The sequence below is a fragment of the Scaptodrosophila lebanonensis genome, unplaced genomic scaffold (assembly GCF_003285725.1).
Source record: "Scaptodrosophila lebanonensis strain 11010-0011.00,11010-0021.00 unplaced genomic scaffold, SlebRS2 tig00000001-arrow-pilon, whole genome shotgun sequence".
Lineage (NCBI taxonomy): Eukaryota > Metazoa > Arthropoda > Insecta > Diptera > Drosophilidae > Scaptodrosophila > Scaptodrosophila lebanonensis.
Window position 1 is genome coordinate 27,559,407 of NW_022060529.1, and position 18,074 is coordinate 27,577,480.

An 18,074-nucleotide genomic window follows, 5' to 3' on the forward strand; every position below is an offset into this window, starting at 1 on the left:
AGAACTAAGTAGCGGAAATGAAAAGTTATTGCATGCTTTTAGGCCACCATGTTATTTTCAGAGCCATTTTTGCGCTGGCTGGCTGGCAAAGTTTCTCCTACGAACGCGCTTGCGACCTGCGAGTACTACATTAAAGGTCCAATTTTAATAAATTTAGAGCGCGAGCTTTAAATTTATGCTCGCCTGTTAGCCCAACTCAAAAGGAAACTACCGCAAAAGTTTTATATTCTGCGTTCTCGCCGCTTGACACTTTAAGCGCGGGCCGTGACCGCGATTTAAAGGTGAATCGTACCCGAAATACTCGGCGTCCCTGTCGTCTTGTCAGTGCCAAAAGTTTTGCCATTCATTAAATCTGCGCCGGTCAGTAACAGATTTTAAGACGCTTCAGCTTTGCATTTGTTAATTGTAAACAAAAGTTTCCCCTATAAAGTTTTTAAATGTCAATTAACAAGAAGTGGGACAAGACTAAAAGTGTTATTATATTTGTGCACAATCGTTGCATTAATTGCAGCGTCACATGATAAACAATCGCCAGAATTCGGTCACTGTTCATCTCAACAACAAACGCACTGTGTATTTACGCAATGTAAATTGCCAATTAAACAGAAATTTTTCAAGCCGAGTAAACAAGCGTGAAAAATTTCCCACAATTGAAATATGCGTGAGTGCAAATTTGAGTGCCAGTGGCAATAAGTTAAACAAAACTCATTGTGCGAGTATGTATAGAAGTATGTGCGTAAACTTTTTTAAATTACGAAGCTCTAGGTGAAGTTAAAGCACCAAATACAAACACAAGAAAGCCAGAAAAATTTGCATACACCCAGTGCTGTGTTCGAGTGGCACGAACATTAAAGCATCTACAATACACACTCATTTAAACGCTAACGAGATGTCATTACTTCATAGCAACAAATGACTTAACCAACTTATACACAAATATACAAAGCATGCGAACGAAGGTACCAAGAAAAAAAAATAAAACCTACAGTTGTAGACCCTGTTTCTAAGCTGGTTGGGTTTGTTGCTAAATTCGTGTTGGTGCATGGGTTCCTCTGAGTACACAATATTAGTCTTGGGCTCAATTGTGATAAGAGCATTAACAAATATTTTTGTCATATTAAAGGCTCCGAAAAAAAATCAACGAGCGAAACCCTCCATGAGGGCGCCATTTTGTAATGGCATTAGCGTCCCGTACGTTCCCGGTGTCCAGTTAAGATCAAGAATAAGCGACTTAGTTCTCCTATAGTCACGTTTTCTGGCTCTCATGTGAGTGCCGACGAGGATTGAGGTTCTCTATAAACGAGAAAAAAAATCTATATTTTAATTTTTGTAGAGTTTGGTTTATTTTTATTCTTTTTACCAGAAGGTTAAAAAGCCAGGTTTCTGCAAAGTGTGTAAAGTGTATACATATATTCTTATTCAGTATGACCAGAGAAATCGATAAACGCCAAACTTTACGAAATCTATGGCATGGATAAGTGACTGTATTGTTTAAAACTGTTTTCCTGCTTTTCTATACACTCACACCCAAACACCCTGAATAACAATTAGGTCTGTAGAATATGGAGGTTACTCAAGCAAAGTCACTTTCTGGACTTGAATACATGTCTTGACTTCGAGGACATTATGAATTGCAACATATTTTGGTGGAAATGGCACTTCAAAATCCCAAATACATATTCCAATTCAGAACATTTTCTGAATTCAATTGCAATATTAGACACCTCAGGTCAAAAGTTTCTTAGAACGCTTTAGTTTCCCCCACCATGAAACCGCCTCCGAAACTGTAATTTCGATTTTATAAATATTCTACATTCCATATATCGTCCAAGTTTTAACTATAAACATCAGATCCATCCAACCGGCTTTCTTCATTGCATTGTGAATGGCTCGAGCTACGATCAAAATACTTTCTTTTAATCATGAATGAAATAATTAAGCGTCAAGTTTATTTAACAAATTTAATGATTGTCCACGATGAACAGTTTTAAATAAAAACACTCTGCTAATACAAAACAAGAGAGAACTCTACAGTCGAGCAAGCCCGACAGTGTAATACCCTGTACCCAGGTAAATTTCCGTCACTGAGTTATATGCGCCCATAGCAGCAGCAAAAAGAGGAAGAAGAAGAGCGAACTTGTTGCTGCAGTTTGGTGGGGTTGTACTGGCGAGAATTTGTTTTGCTAATAACTTTTCTTAGAATCGACCGAATTAAATAAAATTTTGAACAACAGTAGACAATTATATATAAATTATGTGTGAAAAGTTTGGTTTAGGTAGCATTTGAAATGTGGACGCTATTGACGAATTCTGTAGCGGGGGAAGGGGGGGAAAATTCCAAAAAATAAAATAAACTCGTCCTTTCTCGGACCTAGGAGAATCTGGATGCCAACTTTGGTTATTCTAGCTTTTATAGTTTCTGAGATCCTCGCGTTCATCCAGACGGACGGACAGACGGACGGATGGACATATCTAGATCGATTTCTCTCGTCATGCTGATTCAGAATATATATACTTTATGGGGTCGGAGATGCTTCCTTCTGCATGTTACATACTTTGCACAAACCTAATATACCCTTTTTACCCTACGGGTACAGGGTATAAAAATTTTCTTTTACACACAAATCAGATACACTTTTGCTGCCTGATAAAAAAAGAGGCTGTGTAGTAGTAGTCTGACTTTTGATCCCTATAGTCGCCTTCTTTGCCTTTAACTCCTACAACTTCTATCAAAGTTAACGAAAGACAGATCTCAATTTTTTTTTTTTTGACGCAAAAGAATTGCGCTCTTTTCAAAAAAGCTGCAATTCAAGAAATCTTATAAATTAGTGGTACCTATTTGCGTTGCATTTTTGTGAGCTAAAAAATCGAACAAACGGAAGATTTACATGGCTTACAACCAAAGGAGATTATAATTAAGATATAATAGAAAACAAGTGAAGAAGCTAAAGGGCTATCATGATGAAACTTAACTCCGTACGTTAAGTATTACATAATCACTAAATCACTTGAAAATACTAATGGCGGGGGAGTGGGAGGTTGCATCGAAAGAAAAGTCTAACTCTAACTTTCTCGGAGTTAGGAGATACCAACTTGGGTTATGCAAGCCCTTCTACTTTCTGAGACTCTTGCATTCATACAGACAGATCTGTAGACAAACGGTCATCCTGATCAAGAATATATATGCTTTTAGGGGTCTGCCATGCCTCCGCGCAAAACTAGTATAGCATGTATGCAGTACAAAGTTGAACCAAACAACAACAAGAGCTGCCGGCAGCGCATGAGCAGAGATTATATCTGTATACATATAACTTCATTTAAAATCGGCCATCATAATGAAACTTGCCACATAGACTCATAATCAATAACTGGAAGTATTTGCTAAATTTGAGTCAAAAATTCAAATCACCAAACCTAATATACTCGTACTCTTTAACATTTCATGTACAGAGTGCAAGTATGTAACAAACATATATCAGAAGCATATTTGACCCCAAAAAGTACATATTCAAGAAAATATAATGTTTACTACAACTACTCAGATTCTCCTCATCCCAAGGCTCGATTAAATCACTCTTATATTATACCCTACACCATTCGGATACCCGTAAATAGCATTAGAACAAGTAAAAAAGCTAAAGTCGGGTGTCCCGACTTTGAAATACTCTCTACATAAGTTTCGAATAATTATAAATATTAAAAGAAGTAAAAAAGCTAAAGTCGGATGTACCGACTTTGAAATACTCTGCACATATGTTTACAATAATTATAGAAAATAAAAAAAATTAAGAAAATAAAAAAAAATTCAATGATCGATTTTACCTTTCTCGGTATTTGAACTCACGTAAAGGGTGTATAATTGCACATTTACATAGCAATTCCGTCTGTGTGAGTGTATGTATGCCTATGCGCATCTATTCGTGTCTGTGTAAGCATTTTCGCAGTCAACCAAACAGCAACATCAACAACAGCCGCGGGCAGCGCTTGAGCAGCGCTGCAGCAGCGCTGCATCAGCAAATATATTTATGGCTATAACTTCTTGGTAAATCGGTCTATCATAGTGAAACTCGGCATACGGACACATAATTACTAACGGGGGGTATTTGCAAAATTTTAGTTCGAAATTCCAAGAATTACGGGAGTTAGAGAAAATCGCATTTGCGGGGGAGAGGGGGGAGGGAGGGAAATTCCAAAATATACATTTTCTGCGTATTCACACAAGGCACCTTGGACTAAAATTTGGTATTCCTAGGTCTTATGGTCTCCGAGATATAGGCGATTATACGAATGGAAAATCGGGAAAACCCCCATAGGGGGGAAGTGGGGGGGGGGGAATCAAAAAAATAAAACAAACTCGTATAGCATACACACATAACGCATCTTTGTGCAAAATTTGGTGTCTCTATCTCTTATAGTCTCTGAGATCCAGGTGTTCATACGGACGGACAGACAGACAGACAGGGCTAGATCGACTCGTCTTGTCACGCTGATCAAGAATATATATACTTTGTGGGGTCTGCCACGCCTCCTTCTGCCTGTTACATTTTTCAGCTCCCGCAAACCTAATATACTTCTGTACATTTTACATTTACATCTTAAATTGCTAAGTAGAACAAAACTTCACAATTTTAATAACAATTTTTATACCCTGTACCCGTAGGGTAAAAAGGGTATATTAGGTTTGTGCAAAGTATGTAACATACAGAAGGAAGCATCTCCGACCCCATAAAGTATATATATTCTTGATCAGCATGACGAGAGAAATCGATCTAGACATGTCCGTCCGTCTGTCCGTCCGTCTGGATGAACGCGAGGATCTCAGAAACTATGAAAGCTAGAATAACCAAAGTTGGCATCCAGATTCTCCTAGGTCCGAGTAAGGACGAGTTTATTTTTTTTTTTTTAATTTTCCCCCCCTTCCCCCGCTACAGAATTTCGTCAATAGCGTCCACATTTCAAATGCTACCTCAACCAAACTTTGCACACATAATTTATATATAATTGTCTACTGTTGTTCAAAATTTTATTCAATTCGGTCAATTCTAAGAAAAGTTATTAGCGAAACAAATTCTCGCCAGTACAACCCCACCAAACTGCAGCAACAAGTTCGCTCTTCTTCTTCCTCTTTTTGTTGCTGCTATGGGCGCATATAACTCAGTGACGGAAGTTTACCTGGGTACAGGGTATTACACTGTCGGGCTTGCTCGACTGTAGCGTTCTCTCTTGTTGTTTATATATTTTGTCCAATAAATTTACGTTTTAGGATGGAATACCCTTTGAAGAGAAGAAATTGCTAAAAGACTGGAACAATTAATAAGCTATATCCCGGAAGCAATGGCCTGTTGAGGAATTATATTAAGGTTCTTATATAGTGGTTGCAAGAGATAGGATAAAAACTGTCTGAAGAGAGATAGGATAACAACTCTCTGAAGAGAGATAGGATAACAACTGTCTGACAGATATCTAATCAAAATTGCAGTTACAATTACAGCTACAGTTTTTTAGCTCTTAAGCACACAAATAGCTTCAATCATTCGTACTGCTTGACTCACCCCATGGGAGGCTGTTTGGCGTCCTTTCGCAGTGGCCAGATCTTGCGTCTTCTCTTTGGCATGGGCACGTTGTAGATGACAGCAGAGCCGCACATAGGTGCATTGTAGCGCCTCTGCAAGCAATGCGCCCAAGCTGGACAGACACATCAGCATTAGCGGCACGCCAATGAGGGCATAGAAAATTGTGGCTAGTTTTCCAGCTGCTGTGCGTGGCGTCAAACTGCCGTGGCCTGTTAAGGAGAAAAGATGAATAATTATTATTTTAGTTAGTGGGGCTATCAAACGCTCCTTTAAATTGTTCTTATAGATTTATAAAATCTTTAAAAACAAGTAAAAAAGCTAAAGTCGGATGTCCCGACTTTGAAATACTCTGTACATATGTTTACAATAATTATAGAAAATAAAAAAATATATATATAAAAAAAAAATTGGATCGATTTTACCTCTCTCGGTATTCGAACTCACGTCAAGGGTGTATAATTGCACATTTACATAGCAATTGCGTCTGTGTGAGTGTATGTATGCCTATGCGCATCTATTCGTGTCTGTGTAAACATGTGTGCAGTCAACCAAACAGCAACATCAACAACAGCCGCGGGCAGCGCTTGAGCAGCGCTGCAGCAGCAAATATATTTATGGCACACGGACACATAATTACTAACTGGGGGTATTTGCAAAATTTTAGTTCTAAATTCCAAGAATTACGGGAGTTAGAGAAAATCGCATTGGCGGGGGAGAGGGGGAGGGAGGGGAATTCCAAAATATACATTTTCTGCGTATTTACACAAGGCATCTTGGACTAAAATTTGGTGTTCCTAGGTCTTATAGTCTCCGAGATATAGGCGATTATACGAATGGAAAATCGGGAAAACCCCCATAGGGGGGAAGTGGGGGGGAAAATCAAAAAAATAAAACAAACTCGTATAGAATACACACATAACGGATCTTTGTGGAAAATTTGGTGTCTCTATCTCTTATAGTCTCTGAGATCCAGGTGTTCATACGGACGGACAGACGGACAGACAGACAGACAGGGCTAGATCGACTCGTCTTGTCACGCTGATCAAGAATATATATACTTTGTGGGGTCTGCCACGCCTCCTTCTGCCTGTTACATTTTTCAGCTCCCGCAAACCTAATATACTCTTGTACATTTCATGTACAGAGTATAAAAATCAACGAAGTCACACAGAATTATGAGAAAGTATTATGTAGGTAAAATGAGCTCAATGAATTCGATGTTTGTTTTACTGTTGTTGATGCTATATATACTCATTCGCAACATCTATTTAATGAACGTTTAGCATATGCAAATATTTTAGTCGCACATGGCGGCGAATACGTAATATGGATGTGTCTATCCACACAGCTGCCACAACTGTTTACGCACTAGCGGCTTTCTTGCAAATGTCAAGCGGTACTCCATGCGTTTGTTGCCCCCTAAGCAATGTAAATATTTAAGGTTATTACAGAGCCCAACTTGGCAATCATAATAAGTACACAAGCACACACCGATACACACTCAACACACTCAACGCACACAATGCAAACAGCTTAGACATCTACGGCTAACAGAGCCCAGCACAGCCGAAAAGCGAAAGTTTACTCTGCAGTGACTTTAAAACGAACTTACCAATTGTTGTTATCACAGTAACCGAATAGAGAAGAGCTTCACTGAATGTCCAACGCTCTCCGCTTGCCGCCGCATCATATCCAAAGTGGCCCAGGGCATTAGCAGACAATCCACTGTATGTGGAGGCTGCGGTGGAACCACCCTGCCGCGTGGCCGCCACAATGGAGCCTTCAAAGCGGCGCAGCTGCTCGTGCACCAGCATCGTCCAGTTTCGTTCGTACAAAACGTTAAGTTTCTCTGAAAATAAAACGAACAGTTCAGAGTTAAGGCAATGTTTTCGAAAAACATGTTCTCAGACAGGTGAGAATAAAACCAGTGGCTAACCGGCCAACCTGGCAGATAGTCAGACCGTCAGTAAGCCTCCCACATTCTCGGCTCGAGCATGAGTGCATTGAGTGCGCCCAGCTCAACAAACGACCACTTGAGCAGGCAAGTGCCATGGGAAACTGGAAAATTGCAAAATTGCCAGCCCGTTGACTACTCGACGTTGCCATGGCATAGAGAAAAAAATAGTGGAATTGAAAAATACAGAATGGAGAATGCAAAATATACCCATTCGGTAATTATGAAATTTTCAATGAAATTCAATAATAACCCTACAAGAATTGTCCTAGACAGCGACCTTTGGCTGCAACGACGAGTGCCCCCACTTGATTAACAAGTCAGAAGTGCCGTCTGCTTCACATCTACATGATCTAAAATTGTCTTACTGCACACTTAGCATTGATTTGATTTCACTTGTGCGAATGTCTTGAGTCGCTGTTTCTATTTGGTTTTGTGTCCTTTTACAAATTGCTGAGGTTGCCACTTGAGTTCGTTAACAGCACCATAACCAACAACAGCAATGACGATAGCGAGGTCGACGATGGCAGTTACTGTTGTATGTTAAGAATATCCCATTTAACGCCCCATATTTTTTTGCACTTGAGCTGAGGCGCTCGAGCCTCAGAGGTACAATTCTGCACCAGCTTCTAGACCATTTACTGGTTACTTAAAGTGAATACACTTAACACGTTGAGCGATGTCAGCGAATTTCCTTGAATTTAAACAAATTTTCCTTTGATTTCGCCCTGACTTGTACCTTGAAACCGTACTTGATTTGAGAAGAGACAGGTTGTACTTATACGCGTTGTTTATACCCTGCACCCGAAGAGTAAAAATTGTATATTCGGTTTGTGCAAAGTATGAAACAGGGAGAAAGATACAGCATAAAGTATATACATACAATTAATCTAGACATGTCCTTCTGTCGATATGATGGATACCAGAGAGTTCGAAATTCCAAGAATTACAGTAGTTACGATTTGCGGTGGAGAGGGAGGTGGAGGGGAATTCCAAAAAACACATTTTCTGCGTATTCACATAAGGCATCTTGGACTTTAAATTTGATGTCCGTAGGTCTTATAGTCTTCGAGATTATATACGATTATACGAATGGAAAATCGGGAAAACCCCCATAGGGGGAAGTGGGGGGAAAATCAAAAAAATAAAACAAACTTACACAGTCATTTCTTGTTTTTTTTTATTTTCCCGACTTAAATACTAATACAATTTTGTTCATTTGTTTCTATTTTATTCTTGAATATTAAGGTATAAGTCTGGTTATTCTTTAAAAAAGAGTTATATAAACAAACGCCTATTGGAAGTTATAAATATAATTTATTCCTGGAAAACGAACAAGTTTCCAAATCGATATTTGTTTATTCAAGAACAAGAATATACTAGGTATGTGAAACTTTAATACATCTTGATGCCGGTTCAAACATTATTCCAACAAGTGGAGTGCTCGATTATTACTAGCAGGGGAGTGACTTGAACCTGGAAACCAAATTTGGTAGCTCTAGCTCTTGTACTTGCTGGGATCCTTGCGCTATACAGACGGACATGGCTATATCGACTCGGCTTGTCTCTCCCCTCTTTGAGGGGTGCGCCACGTCCATAACTAGTATGATTTTTAACACAATCTACGAGTACCTATACACCTATGTCCATATATACATTAACATATGTAAATACTATCCCGATACGTAAACATAATCTACCAGTACCTATACACCTACAAATATACTTTAACATATGTATATACTATATGGATAACACACAAAAGAATATTATAAAATCTTCTAAGATCTTATATACATATAAGTAAACTAGCAGGTCTTGTCCGTCTTTGCTGGGCTAGGAAAAATGTGCTTATAATTAAAAGTTTATTTACTATATGATATTCTTCATTCGACGCTCTCTAAAGTTTTTTAAACAGTTCATTTTCCAAAAAGCAAATATAGTACAATAAGTACTATGTATGGTTATACGTACATACATACATATTTACATATCTTCGTTACGCACCGGGCGGACTGCCACTCCTGACTTAACTGTGTGCTTCCTCAGCACGTTGTACGCATTTAGTTTTGATTTTTAAATCGGGACGTCCCGCCAAAATTGGACCGTTCGGCAACGCTGATATGTACATACATTTTTTTTTCATGCATACATATACATATATACATACATACATATATACATACTTACAAACATATATAAGTACTAGCAGGTATTGCCCGTCTTAACCCGGCTCAATATAATGTTTCCAATTGTATTTATTTTGTGTGTGCATAACCTACCCATATGTTTTCACCTTATAAGTTACCAGTCGGAAGGCATTTAAAGTATTTAAATGAACATTTTCTGTTCGTGGCAAAAAATTGTTCAGTAGTCCGTTACATTTTTGTTCTTGACAAACTATTTCGTTAAACGAACATGACCACTATAACTAATATTTTTTAAAGCTCGTTTTCCACCCTTTGGAGCTAGAATTTTCCAAAAGCCTTTCTTAGTGTGCTCCTACACTATGATGGATACTATGAAAGGATACTTGAGTCCAAATTTCATCTTTTACCGTTTGGGCTGTGCGTTGATCACCAATTAGTCAGCACAAACTGTTTTATATATAGAAATAACGCAACGTTTTAAGATAGACTATGTGCAAAAAAATAAATAATTATAAGGGTATATCCTAATTTTAAATTCACATTTGAGCCTTTTCGTGTCATATTGAGTCAATACGGTCACGCACAAACTCGGAATATGAAACACGGCATTCGTGGCAATGCCGTGCAGCGATGAGCCACGATCAAAAAGCACTGACAATTCTCATCTCAATTTGCTAGAGAAAAACTTTCGATAGTTGAAGCCACCGATACCATCAAAATATCGAAGTTTGAATGCAATAAGCAGAATATTTAAATAATAAAATCTAATTATTTGTTGAGATCAATAAGAACAAATCATATACATACATACATCTGCCCGCAATGCGAAGTAGAATATGCGTAGCTCCGTTATTCGGTTTCTGCTTTACTATCGCTTACGCAGTCGTTGCCTAGCGACGGTAACTGTAAACTTTTGTCGTTTAGTCTTTGCAATTAACATTAAATGGTCAAAACGAAAGAAGAAGAGCGAGCCAATGACTTGCAGTTGTTGTTGTTTTCAGAGCATTATTTTTTTTACAATCAAACAACTGTGTTCGATTGCCCAATGTATACATTCATACACAGGCATACATACATACATACAAATGTATGTTTCTCTTTACTTTTTCAACCGTACGTAGAGAACCGCACACCATCACGAACTGTTACTTGTTGTGTGTGTGAGTGTGTGTATGTTATGTCCCCAACTATTTGATATTTGTTGTTGCTGCATAAAGTTATTAATGAAAACCCTAATGCCAAATGCACTAAACAAAGAAAAAATTAATTTTAAAAATGTTATATAATTTTCAATTAATTAACATTTCTTACTCTGTCAGTGCAAGACAAATGTACATACATACATATGTAGATACATATGTACATACATAGATGTGCACATATGTATGGATATTCACACTTAGTGTCTCACATTTTGCTTTGGCTATTTCAATCGTTTGCACGCAGCTACACGAACAGCTGTTTGTTTGTGTGTGTGTATATATACTTAGGTGTCCCCAACTGTTTGATATTTTGTATTGTTTGTTCTGCCTGGTTTTGTAAAATGCATATTTTGAAAATCGTTAAATGCAAAGTTGTAATTTTAGTTACGTAGATTATATTACCCAAATTTGAAATCGATCGGACAAAATTTATAACACAAACTTTTCATTTGAAACAAGAAAGGAATGCTAAAGTCGAGTAGGCTCAACTCTTAAATACCCTGTACCACCCCACAAAAAAGAAATTAAATTAATTAATTAATTTAATTAAATTCTAATTCCTAATTCTTCTGTGTGTTCCATGTGCACTCGCACAAAACTAATATACCCTTGTACCCTTTGGGTACAGGGTATAAAAATGAACAAATATTGAAATCCCAATAATTCAAGCTCCAACACAAATTTCGAAATATGGGAGTTTTCCTGCAAAAAAAATGTTGAGGCAGAAAAGGAAACCGCGTCAACAGCCCACAGCCCACACGGCAAAAGCTAGAATGCTGAAATTTGGGCTCAAGTATCCCATCATAGTGTAGATGTGCACTATGAAGGGATTTTGGAAAATTCGAGCTCCAAAGGGGGAAAACGAGCTCCAAAGTTTGTTTGAAAAATCCGCATTTTTTAGCCGATCGACATAAAACTTGGTTTCTGAAATCAATAAAAGAAAACAAATAAAATATGCATTTTACAAATGCAGGTAGAACAAACAATACAAAATATCAAACAGTTGGGGACAACTAAGTATACATACACACACACACACACATGCAAACAGCTGTTCGTGTAGTTCCGTGCAAACGATTGAAATAGCCAAATCAAAATGTGTGAATGTTCATAGATACATATGTGCACATCTATGTATGTACATATGTATCTACATATGTATTTATGTATGTACATTCGTCTTGCACTGACAGAGCAAGAAATGTTAATTAATTGAAAATTATATAACATTTTTAAAATTAATTTTTTCTTTGTTTAGTGCATTTGGCATTAGGGTTTTCATTAATAGCTTTATGCAGCAACAACAAATATCAAATAGTTGGGGACATAACATACACACACTCACACACACAACAAGCAACAGTTCGTGTCTATGTGTGCGGTTCTCTACGTGCGGTTGAAAAAGTAAAAAGAAACATACATACATATGTATGCCTGTGTATGAATATAGCATGTGTGTACATTCGTATTAATATATACATTGAGCAATCGAACACAGTTGTTTGATTGTAAAAAAACAATAATGCTCTAAAAACAACAACTGCAAGTCATTAGCTCGCTCTTCTTCTTTCGTTTTGACCATTTAATGTTAATTGCAATGGCAAAACGCCAAAATGTTACAGTTACCGTCGCTAGGCAACGACTGCGTAAGCGATAGTAAAGCAGAAACCGAATAACGGAGCTACGCATATTCTACTTCGCATTGCGGGCAGATGTATGTATGTATATGATTTGTTCTTATTGATCTCAACAAATAATTAGATTTCATTATTTAAATATTCTGCTTATTGCATTCAAACTTCGATATTTTGATGGTATCGGTGCCAGTGCTTTTTGATCGTGGCTCATCGCTGCACGGCATTGACACGAATGCCGTGTTTCATATTCCGAGTTTGTGCGTGGCCGTATTGACTCAATATGACACGAAAAGATTCAAATATGAATTTAAATTTGGACTCAAGTATCGTTTCATAGTATCCATCATAGTGTAGGAGCGCACTAAGAAAGGCTTTTGGAAAATTCTAGCTCCAACGGGGGGAAAACGAGCTTTAAAAAATATTAGTTATAGTGGTCATATTCGTTTAACGAAATAGTTTGTCAAGAACAAAAATGTAACGGACTACTGAACAATTTTTTGTCAAGAACAGAAAATGTTCATTTAAATACCTTAAATGCCTTCCTACTGGTAACCTTTAAGGTGAAAACATATGGGTAGGTTATGCACACACAAAATAAATACAATTGGAAACTTTATATTGAGCCGGGTTAAGACGGGCAATACCTGCTAGTACATACATATATACAAAAGTACATTCGTCTTGCACTGACAGGGCAATAAATGTTAATTAATTAAAAATTATTAACATTATAACATAAACATTTTTAAAAGTAATTTTTTCCTTGTTTAGTACATGTGGCATAAGGTGTTTTTAGGACAACGGACTACAAGGGCGTACGCAGGTTGGTCAGGGGGGATGTTGCTCCCCCCAGAAAGAATCTCGCAATATGAATTCGACTAGCACCATATGTAAAACATACATACATACGTACATATGAATGTACATACATACTTCTGTATATATAGTGTGTATGTACATCAATAAGTATATATATACGTACATTATTATATTCATATGTATGTTTGTATATACATATACAGTGGACCATCGAACACTGTTGTTTAATTGTAATAAATAGTGTTCTATGGTTTTAAATCAGAAATTAAATTTTTAAAACGAAAAGCAGCGACGGCAACTGCAAGTCATTGGCACGTTCTTATTCTTTCGTTCACATTTTTTAATCATCTATGTACGCCTTTGAATAATTTGTTCTTTGTAAAGTACATTTGGCATTAGGCTTTTTATTAATTAATTTTGTTTTCGTTATTTATTTGCAAACGATATTTTGTATTATTTTTCGAAGGACTCCAAATTTGAAGTACATACTCAACATAACTAGAGCCAATTGTATAAAACAATTTTACTTTACGTTATACACTAAAAAGAACACAAAAATTAACGAAAAGTTTAGGAGGAACAGTTCCTGTTTATGTACATATGTATGTACATATGTATGTATATGTATATGAATACCTATACGTTCGATTAGAGCAGTTAAGAAATACAAAATCTCCATGCATACATACATATGTATGTATTCACATATGTATGTACATATGTGTACAGTGGACAATCGAACACTGTTGTTTGATTTTAATAAATAGCAAGTCATTGGCTCGCTCTTATTGTTCGTCTTTCATTCACATTTTTCTGATCATTTGCTTCTTTTAATTGCAAAGCAAAATTCCAAAAGTTTACAGTTACGTTCGCTAGGCAACGACTGCGACTAGAGTTGGGCACAGGCCGTGTTTGTGCCACGCGTGGTCGTGTTGCAAATTCCGATTTCGTTCGCGGCAGTGCGTGTTCGTGTTTTTTTTCTAAATATTTGGGTACTAATAATTCCAAAATTTTCTGGGCAGGTCAAGAATAGATTTTGAAGTATATTACTATAGAAGTAGTGCAGTTGATTCAGCAATTTGTGTGTTAAAGTAGTGGAAAAAGCACAAATTTTTGAATTGCTAAGGCAAATATATCAATATACTTAATATCCCTGACAGCTTTTCAAACAAGTGAACGAGTTTTTTCCGCTTCTTCTTAGCTCAAATATAGATAAGTAACTATTTCTTAATACAAATTTGAAGTGCTTAATATAGATATATTTTTCGTTTTTACATTTATTGGTTATAAAAAGTTCGTGTTGGGCCGTGTTTAGAAAAATTTTCGTCGTGCGTGAGCGTGCCTGTTTTTAAAAGATCATTTTGTGGCCGTTTCGTGTTTGCCCATCTCTAACTGCGACTGAGTAAGCGATAGTAAAGGAGAATCCAAATAACGGACCTACGGATATTCTGCTACGCAATGCAGACAGAAGTTACGATTACAATTAAAATGAGTGCCAACGAGGGAGGTCGCTACAATCCGAATGCTCTGCAGTGGTTGCTGTTTCAGCGCTGGCTGGAGTATAATGCAGCAATGCAACAACCACTGCAGGCTCCGGCTTCTAATTTTCTTTCGCCACACGCACCCCAACTGCTGCACTTACAACAGCACCTGCAACCTGGGTTCGCATGGCAGGCTTACAGGCAACTGCAGCAACAACAGCCCCAGCAACAACAACAGCCCCAGCAACAACAACAGCCCCAGCAACACCAACAGCTCCAGCAACAACAACAGCCCCAACGTCAGCCCCAGCCAAAACAGTCTAAAAAACAACAACAACAACAGCTGCTGTTAAAATTGTATAATTTTAGCCGGCAGCATGCCCAACAACAGCAGCAACAAAAGCGGCAGATCAAAAATTTGGCTGCACAAATTAAAAAACAACAACGGCAGATCCAGGAGCTGCAAAGTCAAATCCATGGCTTGCAGCAGCCCCAATAAGGCCTTGCACCCATGCCGCTGCAAGAACGAGTTTGGCCAGGTGGTTTGGTGGAGGGGAATTGGGTGCCTTGGGGATTCCAAGGGCACAACCTGAAAATTAAAATGTACATATGTATATTACATATAAATGAAATAAAATGAATATATGTACATACATATATAGATTTCAAATGAAAAGTTTGTGTTATAAATTTCGTCCGATCGATTTAAAATTTTGGTAATGTAATCTACGTAAGTTGTTGTTGTTGTTTTGTATGTACATGCTACAAACATATACAGGCATACATACATATGCATGTACATTTGGATATATGCATGGGCACACATAGACACGAACTGTTGCTTGTTGTATGTATGTATGTGTGAGTGTGTGTATGTGATGTCCCCAACTATTTGATATATGGCAAGTAAAAAACATATTGCTATATTTTAATCGTTGAATGCCTATTTGTTGATATAGTTATGTTGATTACATTACCCAAATTTGAAATCGATCGGACAAAATTTATAACACAAACTATTCATTTGAAAAAGTGAATAAATATTAAAACCCCAATAATAAAATTAAATGCGATATATCGAAAATATCGATACTTGTGTTGATATATCGCAATACATGTCGAATACAAATACATCGAAAAACATCGTTTGAGATTTATTGATTATAATACTGTATTCGATTGTTCACTGTACACATACATACATACAAATGTATTTGTATGTGTACGGTAACTGTAAACTTTTGGCATTTGCGTATGCAATTAACAGCCGTAAATGATCAAAACGAAAGAAGATTTGCGAGCCAATAACTTGAAGTTGTTGTTGTTGTCTTAAAAATTTTGATTTGAAACCATAGAACACTATTTATTACAATTAAACAACAGTGTTCGATGGCCCACTGCATACATACAAACCTATATATGTATATAAGAATGTATGTACGTACATACATACTTATTGATGTACATATGTACATACTATACATACAGACGTATGTACATATGTATGTACACAAGCTTTTCATTTGAAAAAATGAATAAATATTAAAACCCCAATAATTCAAGCTCCAACACAAGTTCGAAAAACCGAGTATGCAGTTTTGTTTGTATTCTTTTATCTATATATATAAAACAGTTTGTCCTGACTGACTGACTGATTGGTGATCAACGCACAGCCCAAACGGAAAAAGCTAGGAAGCTGAATTTTGGACTCAAGGATCCTTTCATAGTGTAAGTGCCCACTAAGAAGGGATTTTGGAAAATTCGAGCTCCAAAGCGGGGGAAAACAGGCTCCAACGTTTGTATGAAAAATCCGCATTTCTCAAGCGATCGACTTCAAACTTAGTTTGTATACTCTCAGAGAAGTTCCAAGAAAAACTGTATACTTAGTTTTTTCTTGGGGCCTGAAATATGGTTTCCTGTTTTCCTGCAAAAAAAATGTTGGGGCAGAAAAGGAAACCGCCTCAACAGCCCACAGCCCAAACGGCAAGAGCTATAAATCTGAAATTTGGGCTCAAGTATCCCATCATAGTGTAGATGTGCACTAAGAAGGGATTTTGGAAAATTCTAAAGGGGGGGAAACGAACTCCAAAGTTTGTTTAAAAAATCCGCATTTTTTAGCCGATCGACATAAAACTTAGTTTCTGAAATCAATAAAAGAATACAAACAAAACTGCATACTCGGTTTTTTAAATTTATTGTTGGAGCTTGAATTATTGGGGTTTTCTTGGGGCACAAAAGCAAACCGCGTCAACAGCCTACAGCCCACACGGCAAAAGCTAGAATGCTGAAATTTGGGCTCAAGTATCCTATCATGGTGTAGATGCGCACTAAGAAGGGATTTTGGAAAATTCGAGCTCCAAAGGTGGGAAAAGTAGCTCCAAAGTTTGTTTGAAAAATCCACATTTTTCAACCGATCGACTTAAAACTTGGTTTCTAAAATCAATCAAGGAATACAATATTGGGGTTTTAATATTTATTCATTTTTTCAAATGAAAAGTTTTGGTAATAAATTTTGTCCGATCGATTTCAAATTTGGGTAATGTAATCTACGTAACTAAATCTAAAACTTTGCATTCAACGATTTTTATACTCTGTACATGAAATGTACAAGAGTATATTAGGTTTGCGGGAGCTGAAAAATGTAACAGGCAGAAGGAGGCGTGGCAGACCCCACAAAGTATATATATTCTTGATCAGCGTGACAAGACGAGTCGATCTAGCCCTGTCTGTCTGTCTGTCCGTCTGTCCGTCCGTATGAACACCTGGATCTCAGAGACTATAAGAGATAGAGACACCAAATTTTGCACGAAGATGCGTTATGTGTGTATTCTATACGAGTTTGTTTTATTTTTTTGATTTTCCCCCCCACTTCCTCCCTATGGGGGTTTTCCCGATTTTCCATTCGTATAATCGCCTATATCTCGGAGACTATAAGACCTAGGAACACCAAATTTTAGTCCCAGATGCCTTATGTGAATACGCAGAAAATGTATATTTTGGAATTCCCCTCCCTCCCCCCTCTACCCCGCAAATCGTAACTCCCGTAATTCTTGGAATTTCGAACTAAAATTTTGGAAATACCCCCAGTTGGTTATTATGTGTCCGTATGCCAAATTTCATTATGATAGACCGATTTAACAAGAAGTTATAGCGCTGCTCAAGCGCTGCCCGCGGCTGTTGTTGATGTTGCTGTTTGGTTGACTGCGAAAATGCTTACACAGACACGAATTGATGCGCATAGGCATACATACACTCACA

General features: G+C 37.3%; 1 protein-coding gene across 1 annotated transcript in view; it reads right to left on the minus strand.

The window, feature by feature from the left end:
• Window positions 1-18,074, minus strand: part of LOC115634263 — a 49,470-nt gene that overhangs the window by 12,617 nt on the left and 18,779 nt on the right. Inside the window, exons 2-3 of the mRNA XM_030531884.1 lie at window positions 7,186-7,422; window positions 5,553-5,782 (exon numbers count right to left, since the gene is read on the minus strand). Coding sequence (XP_030387744.1) covers window positions 5,553-5,782; window positions 7,186-7,422 — 467 coding nt within the window. The remainder of the gene's footprint in view (window positions 1-5,552; window positions 5,783-7,185; window positions 7,423-18,074) is intronic.